Source organism: Dysidea avara, chromosome 14 (genome assembly GCF_963678975.1).
Source record: "Dysidea avara chromosome 14, odDysAvar1.4, whole genome shotgun sequence".
In the NCBI taxonomy this organism is placed as follows: Eukaryota; Metazoa; Porifera; class Demospongiae; order Dictyoceratida; family Dysideidae; genus Dysidea; species Dysidea avara.
Genome location: NC_089285.1, coordinates 14,949,089 through 14,958,924, shown reverse-complemented (window position 1 = coordinate 14,958,924; position 9,836 = coordinate 14,949,089). Strand labels below are relative to the sequence as shown.

Below are 9,836 nucleotides of genomic sequence, written 5' to 3'. Positions count from 1 at the left end.
GCTGCCATATTGTGGATCGATCATATGACTTACCACTGAGTACAATTTCGACTTCACATTGAGTTGTGGGTGGTATAATCTCTCAACATAAGTTTTGCTTTGATATTAGGGGTTGAGCTGATAGAAGTGTTGATAACTGTTTTTGAGCATTCAACAAACAACATGGAATAAATTCTGTTGCATTTGCAACATTGCCAAGCTGCAACTGAAGGCTGAGTTCCTGAAGCTGTAAGCTTTGCTTTTCTGGAGATATGGGAAATGCTAGGGCAACAAACACCAGTGTAGTACAGTACAACACGTGTAACACTCAGGAAAATTTTTTTAGAAAACAAGTGGCAATAGATTCCAGCTTTGAAATGGACCAGCTGGAGACAGCATCAACACACAGGTGAAATCAGAGCAATAAAATTATATAGTTTGTGTACATCCATAGCTTATGCTTGATATGAATGGGGAGCAAATCATTTCAAGTAAGCAAGTCAGACAGACGGAATACCATGCATTTGCTAGCAGCCTTCTTTGCAGCACGAGAAAACCAGCCACAAGATACTTGATCTCACTGTTAAGGTGAGTAGTGTGTCCTCTTTGAACAGTCAGTTGGAAAAGAAAGTTAACCAATTATTGCAGTCACTTGACCAAGAGATCAGTTATATGTTGAAATGGCTACATCATATGATAAAGCACCAGCTACTAAAGAATCGCTTACCCACTTGGCTTTTGCCATGGTATCTGAACAGTAAAAAGTTGCCTCTATTAATTGATAAATGCTTAGCAATAAAATGTTCTGTTACAAATGCTGTTAGACTTGGCAAAAAGCTGCAAGGGGCTACTCAAAATCACATTGGCTACTATCCAATAGAAGTAATCTATACTCCGTAGTAAAATTCACTTGTGCAAGGAAGATAACCTCGAAGATATTAAGGAGATTTTCATTACCCCCAACTTGACATCAGCTGAACAAAAGAAAAACAAAAATTTAAGAGAACAGTTGGCTAACTTTAACAATGAGGGTAGAAAGTACATGATAAAATACAGAATAATAGTGCAGAGAGGTACCCTTTAACTCCCTCTAGCTGCTCTGATAATTATACCCCCTCTAATTATTACACTAATCAAACAGGTCACAAATCATTTAAATTGTTATCAACCAATTTTAGTGGTATTAGGTCAAAGGTTGAATCATTCATGTGCATTACTAATGAAGAAGCCCCCACTTTATTGCTGGAATAGAATCCTGGTTAATTCTTTTGTTGTAAGTTTTTCCTAACAACTATCACGTTTTATGTAAGGACAGATTAGATGGATATAGAGGTGTATTTTTTGTCTCCTTTAATAGCTTTTATTGTAGTCAGATTGATAATTCCACACGCTGTGAAGCATGCAATAGCTTTCAAAACTTGACCTTTCTAAGAATAGTAGACTGATTGTTCTGAGAGTATATAGACCTCCCACTAGTGATAGACAATATATGCATAATCTATGTCAATTTGTTGAGGAAATTCACAACAAGTATATAGATGATGTGATATGGATAACTGGAGACTTCCATTTACCCAGTATCACTTGGGATCTGAACAGTGTAATTAGTGACGCATACTCATTGGATATATAGTATGCTAATTGATGTATTTAGTTTTGGTGGCTTTCCCAATTAGCTACAACACCTACTCGAGGCAACATTTAAAGGTCCACTGAAATGGAAAATTCACTTGCCATTTTATTGAATATATATGTTGTTAATATCATGCATTGCACAAAAACACCTTTTAAATAATTCAATTATGTTGTTATACCGAGATACTAAGCCACAAAGTCTAGTTACGTCACAATTGACGTAAGACAAAGAACCAGAAGTACTGCTAATACACACTTTACAATGGGAAAGGTAGATAAACAGTGAAAGTCTAATGTGCAGGTGGCAATATCAAGCTCTTCTTTTCAACTTCATAGTGTTCCAAGATTACTTAAACGTTCTACTGGAAAACAATAGTGGAGTTATTCTGCACTTACCTGTAACTCAGTCTGTAGTGCTTTGCACTATCAAAGCTCACAGCTTCATTATGCTCTACTGAAGTAAAATTAATTTGGTTTGTTTACAAAGCTGGGTTAGTAGTACCATGAGACAAACAATGGTATCATAGATATACTTTCCTGAATTGCCTCTCTGTCTAGTAGGGATAATATCTTGTGTGTATCTTGCCAGTGGTACCATCGCAATTGTTTTTCCTCACGCTTCTCTACTTCCATCCACTGTATTGGACCCTTAAACATTTTTACAGCATCCAAGAAATAAACTTACACTGCATTCACACTAGCACGATAGCATGGTTTGGTACAGCACGGTTCGGTACGGTCCCATTGTGGTGCCTGTTCACACTGTAAAATCTTGCACGTTTTGTGGCCTGGTTGCGATAAGCGCGTAAGTAATATTATTGTAATTATTATCAGTGTGCTTACTGACAATGGAAGTTGCTATTGTCTTTCAAGTTTATTCACTGCTCTTTCTCTGGAAGTTGATCATCTCTAAAAGAGCAGCAATGGAAAGACAACGTCGCAGATTTCAGAAAGCACAACGACGAATTGTAACTATGAAACGGCATTTGGCAAGGGGACGGTGAATTTTAACTATGGCTATTGCCATTCAAGTGGCCTCCTTTCTAATACAACGGGGTTTTTGGGTTTCTTCCTCGAGGTATTTTTCTGACACTTTTCGTAGTTATCGTCATTTTTAGTTATTAATTTGCTACAACACACAGAAATAATACTGACTACCTACCATCAGTGTATATTAGCTATGTACATAAAATTGCTGGTCACTGTGTAGCATCTTGATATGGTCTTTTACAGGTCTGATGTGTGGTGGAATAATGTTGTTCTGAGAACATTCACCCAGCAAGATTGGCTAGATAACTTTCGGATGTCCAAAGAAACGTTCTTGTATATTTGTAGCAAATTGTTTCCAGCTTTGGCAAGAACTGATACTCTGATGAGAAAGTGTTTGTCCGTAGAACGCAGAGTGGCTGTTACTATTTGGAGTCTGGCAACCTGAATTGAATACCGTACAATCGCCCACCTGTTTGGTATTGCACGGTCAACTGTGTGCAAAATAGTACATGAAACATGTCGCTGCATAGTGCATGTATTGTTAAAGGAGTATATTAAATTCCCCACTAATAATTGCCTATCTACTGTTGTTGAAAAGTTCAAAACCAAATGGGGTGTCCCTCAGTGTTTTGGAGCTATTGATAGCTGTCATATACCAATTTCTGCCCCAAATCTCATGCATACCGACTATTATAATAGAAAGGGTTGGTATTCAATGTTAATTCAAGGAGTCGTTGATGTCAATTACTGCTTCCTAGATGTGTGTGTAGGATGGCTAGGAAGCATCCATGATGCAAGAGTGTTTGCTCAATCTACCCTCTATGACAACATTGAACACCACCATATCTTGCCTAACAACACAATTACTGTATCAGGAGTTCGTATTCCACTACACTTGATAGGTGACTCAGCCTATCCATTGAAAAATTATGGTTGATGAAGCCCTTTGCACACAATACAGACTTCACCAGTGATCAGAGAAATTACAATTATCGAATGTGCAGGGCACGGATCACTGTTGAAATAGCATTTGGTCGTCTCAAGGGTAGATGGCACCGTTTCATGAAGAGAAATGACATGAATGTTGATAACATCCCACATGTCATCACTGCTGCCTGCATCCTTCACAATATATGTGAAGTCCATGGCGAACATTTTAATGATACTTGGGTACAGAATGTGGATAGTGATTATGATCAACCAGTAACTGTCGCCAGAGATACAGCCACTGGACCACCACAAAATGTGAGAAATGCTTTAATAAAATACTTTCGACACAACTAGTAAACAATGTATTATGAATGACTGATGTACACGCTATCACAGTTTGAGTAAAATATTGTACCTATACATACAGCAACTACAATACGTAGGTTTATAATCCTTCTTGTGTTGCATCCGGATCATAATCTGGACCAAAGCTACTAAAAGGTGAGTAATGTGGTGGTGGGGGTCCGTGGTGAGGTACACTAAAACGTGTAAACATTTGCATCATCTGGAATTGGAATTCCCTTTCTTCTCGGCGCATCTGGGCATCGCGTTCCATTTGCCTCTCCTCAATTCTCATTCGTTTCTCTTCAAAGTCTACCATTAGCCTGTCGCTCTTTGCCTACAACTCAATCATTTTATCAAAACAATTCATTGGTGGCTTCTCTTTTGCCAAGCTTACGTTTCTTGCCTTTACCACCGGAAGTCTGTGTATCACCATCCATAGCAGCATTATCAGTACCTGGTGATGATGAATTACTACTTGATGAGTGACCTGATGCATGACTTGTTGCAGGGCTTGTGGACCCTTCACTATAGCTAGCTGCTCCCTCAGACATGTCCTGGGTATCATCATGCCCTAGGCTGTCCACAGTCTGTGAGTCAGAAAAGCTCTTCACAACGACAGGTGGTTCTGTTGAATGCTTAGCTGCCATTACTTCATTCATAGCGTAAAAATACTCCCCCATCCAGTAGTATCTCGCTTATCACGAATCTTTTTGTACTCTGCTTTGAGCTTTTTAATCTTGTCCCTGCATTGCTCCAGGGTATGTGTGAAACCGCCCTCGCTTAATCCATCTGCAATTTTGCGAACCACAGTACTATTTCTACAGCAACCTTCTAATTGTTGCTGAATAACATCCTCACTCCATAAGCTGATAAGCTTGAAGGTCTCTTCGCAACTCCAGTTTACAGCAGCCATTACAGTCGGTGCACGCGACCTATAAAATAAATATATTTATGCGCTTACATTGAATGTTATCATACCGTACCGTGCTGGCCTTGTAGTTTGAATTGTGCCAGCTCGGTTTGGTCACAGTTCACACAGCACTTTTTACCAAATCGTGCTGTACCAAATCGTGCTGTACCGAACCGTGCTATCGTGCTAGTGTGAATGCAGTGTTAGAAGTGCTTTGACCACTGCACTGTTGATTTACAGTCCCTTTAACAGGCATTCTTGAGCATTCTTTACCTCAAGACCAGTGTAATTTCACTCGTAGGCCTGTAAATGGCTGCAGTACAAGTTCTTACCGTGTTTCAAAATTGTTATGGTAGATATGACGTGAAACCAAATTAAAACTAGCTGTACTTAGACACGTCTGTCGCTTTAATGGCACGTCACACATACTAAAATTTATTTATCTGATGCATTATGATGTAATATGTGACCGGATCTGTGGAAACCGTCATAATGGTACAAGCCTAAATTTACAGTATAGGCTATTGATTGCAATGCGTAAAATATTTCCATAAATGAAATAAAAATACGTATTTTTTTTTAAAATGCTTTACTCTTTATGAAGAAGGATGCAATGATAAAAACATTGGTACCATCTTATTCACCTGCTCAAGAGGAGTTCGAAAATCTTTATTTCGTAGCAGTAGCCTAAAGGATACGTGAGTTATGGGTGTTTGTTTACATTAAGTCAAAGCGGTTGTAAACGATCGATTTTTCTTCACTGATTTCGTCTCTGTATGTAGTAAAGAAAGGTGGTAGGAGAAAACACTCACCATGTAATGGATTCCCCTATTGATGGTGAACATGATAGTGAAAGTTGCAACTCTGTACTTCATTGCGTTTGTAAGTTACAGTTGTTTTTGTAAGCACCTGTAATTTATTTTCCCAATACTCGCTGTACAAACCAATCTTTCTGTTGCTACTACTTTGTAGGGCTGTAACTCAAAAAGTTGTTGGTATACAAGGCTGAAACTTAGTTGGAGAATGCACTCAGCTAAGTAGATTATAAACACTCAATAATAAAGAATTTGAAAAATGTGCCATTATGTCGAGTTTTCGCAGATCCAGTCACATATAATTGACTAATCACAATGCACAATAATACGTTATATCTACTAAACAAAACAAAATCTTACTAAACTACATATACCAACCTAGTAGTAAGGATTGATAATAGTCAAAGTGCATTTTATCATTTCAGTGGACCTTTAAGTATTACATCTGGATTGAGTGACCACGAGATTATCAATGTAGAATCTTCTTTATCTGGTGTGATTGTACAACCTAAACCCCGTAAAGTATATCTGTGGAACAGAGCTAATTTTCAAATATAAATGAGATAATGTCATAACTCTTTCTGACAAAGCCACAACATTGATACTCCCATACAAGAATTACGGAATATTTTAAAGACAAATGTGAAACCTGTTTGAATTCAATACCAACTCAATCACTCTCCAGCTTCATCAAACACCCTTGGATTACCACATCTATAAGGCGTCTGTCTAATAAGAAAAAGCGTCTATATAACAAAGCCTGTTCATCTCATTCCAAACCAGACTGGTCTGCTTATAAGGAAATTTTAAAAAACTCACTCAAAGAGAAGTCGAAAGGCTGATGATACTTACATTTCAAATCTCATTAGTTCAGATAATGGTAGCAGTAATATCAATAAGACTCTGGAGTTACATAAATCAAAAAGGTTTTTACTGATACTCACTCCATACCAAATGCCACACTTGAAGGTCCTACGTTTCGACTGAATCTGCAAGAACCTCATATTATGTTAGCGCATCTTTTGAATTTCGTTTTATTACATACTCTATCTAGATAGTCAACGGAATGGTCAACCAAAGTTTCAGTTCTAGAAGTCTTGAAGTTTTGAAGATACAGCACTACAAAACGGCAACAACAGGAAAATTGATTTGTACAGTAACAATACAGAAAATAAACTACAGGAGCTTAATTAAATTATCAAAACTTACAAATGCAGTCCTCTATACTAAGACAAAATTTACACCATTGGATTCTCCATGAACAGGCAAATTTATTGCTGGGTACATTTTGCTTTCCAGGCCCTTCCTTCAACCAGGGAAAAGGCAAAAACATGATAAAAATGATAGTAAACCGCTTGTCCAAAGGCGAGGAAGACTAATGCTCTTATCTTCCGTGCCATTGGGAGCACTAACACGATACAAAGATTTCCTAACTCCTCCTGCTTGGAGGATCATGATGGTACCAAGGTATTTGCCGTTACCACCTTCTTTCACTGTGAAACAAGTGATCAAAAAAATTTACAGAATTTTTTTCGATTTTGTAAATATATCACCCATTGCGTTTATTGCATTATAAAATTACACTTGTGCTAATGTATGGGATTCTTGCAGATCCAGTCACATTTCACCAATAATAATATTACAACCAAAGTGGTACTTCAACTACTACAAGAATTAGACCCACACAAAGCATCTGGTCCAGATGGAATACCATCAAACATTTTAAAGGAAACATCTTTCAACATAGTCCCTGCTCTCACCCACTCATATGGAAAGATTCATTACATAAGGATGACCTTGCCTCAGATTGGAAGAGAGCATATGTAACACCAGTGTACAAGAAGGGCTCACGTACTAATCCATCCAACTATAAACCTATACACTGTTAAAACAGGGGAGTAACAGTAACTATGGGGAGTAAAATATTTTACTGTGAAAGGGGAGTTCATATTACTAGGAGAGTAACAGTAACCCACTAAGGGTAATGAGAATTCCAAGTAAGTGAAGGCACCAAACTGAAGAGTTCCCATTACCAGCTAGCTAGTAGCTAAGGTGAACTCAGTGAGCCAGTAAAGCTACTGAGGCCACCGGCATTGCTGAATGAGCCACATGCAGGTTATAGCTGTCTCACTATGATATTTTCTCCATTAACTAGCCAGTTCAATGATATTTTCTCTATTAACTAGCCACTCAATCAATGTAAAAAGAAAAGTAATTATTTAGGCTTCCTTTTCAATGGCAGCCATTTACTCATGTTTTATTTTACAGACTAACCAAGACATAGTGAAGGAAACAGACAGTATGAAAGAAGGAGGATGAATTGTTACTCAAGAGTCAAGAATATTTTGAAATATGTATGTATAACTATTAAATACTATTTCTACTACAAGCGCATTATTATTTTAGAGTGAAGATCAACTTTTCTATAGCGACACCGATGATGACCGGAACAACTCGGACGAAGAGGACTCTTTTGTCCATGGAGAAGACTCTTTTGTCCTTGATATATAGGCTTACCAGGGAACAAGACGGTAAAATGGCGGACAGATGAATTGGTCCTATCACTTTGCCTGCCATTATAGATGATTATGGCGATGTGGAAGAAAATGATCGTGAGGAAGAGTTCAGCAATGACAAAGAAGACATCGAGGAAGAAACAAATGATGATTATGAAGGTATAATGCTTTTCACATGTTTTATAACTTGAGTCCTGCTTCTTCTAATAGCTGATGTAGATATTGTGAAGGTCATGATGAGTCAAACCATCCTGGACCATCTGGGCTACATAGTGGAGTGAGTGACGGTGGGATGGGTAGCCTGGAAACTGAATACCCCTGTAGTAGTTCTCCTGTGGCTTACTATGGCTCTCCTGTTAGTTCTTCCCTGCGCTCTCATTCTTCTTCTCCACATGCCCCATTTTCACCTAGTGATAGAGGCAGGGACTACTCACCATCTCCATCTGATCCTTTGTCTGGTAGAAATAGAGGGAGGGGTAGGGGAACCGTGTCTCCAATGGATCTTGTGCCTAGTCGAGGTAGGAGGAAAGGTACTGGTAGGGGTAGAGGTACTGGTAGGGGCAGTAGAGGGCACCGAGAGAATGAGCGGGATGAATCTCCTCCTCCTGTCACCTTTCCTAATGTGACGTATTCTTTTTCTAATCCTCCTCCCTTCATAGGACAACCCCAAGGCCCCAATTTTAGTTGGCGGGATCCCAGTAGTGTAAATGCACTCACTTATTTCTCACTGTTTTTTGATGACGCGTTACTTGAACATATAGCGGCTGAGACAAATCGATATGCTCAACAGTGTCCCTACAACCGGATAAACTACCACTGGCATGACACAAGTGCCAATGACATAAAACTGTTTTTGGGGATGATAATTTCCACTGGGTTAGTAAGTTTATCTGACCTTCGGGACTATAGGAAAACAAAATATTTTTTTGGTCAGCCTGCCATTGTCGCAGGGATGTCCCGGAACCGTTTTGAGCAATTGTGTGGCCGGCTTCATTTCAATAATAATGCTCAAGCACCTGCTCATGGAACTGACGGCTATGATAGGCTTTACAAAATTAGGCCAATACTGCAACAAATTTGCGAGAAAAGTAGGTCGCTTTACATCCCTGCACAAAAATTAAGTGTCGATGAAGCCATGGTGAAGTTCAAGGGACGCTCATCAATCAAACAGTACCAACCATTGAAACCTGTCAAACGAGGATTCAAAGTTTGGTGTTTAGCTGACAGCCAAAATGGGTACGTTTGTAAATTTACGGTTTACACAGGAAAGGTAGACAAAGTAGTCATGGGAATATGTGAGGATATTTTAGGGAAAGGTTATAAGGTTTACTAAGACAACGTTTTCTCTAGTGTCAGTTTAGCTGCTGACCTTCTGCAAAATGGGACCACTTCTGTAGCAACGACCCGATATGATAGGACAGGGTTTCCCAAGAATTTAAAAAATTTTTCTGTTGCTGGATGTACCCAGGGAATGACCCATTCCATTTCTCTTGATGATAAAGTTCACTACTTTGTTTGGTTAGATGCTAAGCTTGTATTATTTATTGACACCGAGTTGGGATGCACTGTACCCACCACAGTTGCTAGATCTCTAAGAGATGGTTCATCAGTGTCTGTACCGTGTCCACCTGCTGTTGCGGTTTACAATCAAAGCATGGGTGGGGTAGATTTGGCTGATCAAACGCGTAGGTTTTACACTTGTATGCATAAATCATC

The 9,836-nt window shown here is 38.9% G+C and overlaps 1 protein-coding gene across 1 annotated transcript; it reads left to right on the top strand.

Moving 5' to 3' along the window:
- The first annotated feature begins 3,319 nt into the window (after window positions 1–3,319).
- Window positions 3,320–3,888, top strand: LOC136244157 (uncharacterized). Its single transcript, XM_066035673.1, has 2 exons — window positions 3,320–3,506; window positions 3,566–3,888. The coding sequence occupies exons 1-2, from the start codon at window positions 3,320–3,322 to the stop codon at window positions 3,886–3,888; spliced, it is 510 nt and encodes a 169-aa protein (XP_065891745.1).
- The last annotated feature ends 5,948 nt before the right edge of the window (window positions 3,889–9,836 follow it).

Bases quoted from the DNA above. Each gene is read 5' to 3' on its own strand.
- LOC136244157 (XM_066035673.1), top strand. From the start codon at position 3,320: ATGTTAATTCAAGGAGTCGTTGATGTCAATTACTGCTTCCTAGATGTG. The intron at 3,507-3,565 runs GTGACTCAGCCT...CACACAATACAG, and splicing joins TATTCCACTACACTTGATAG to ACTTCACCAGTGATCAGAGA.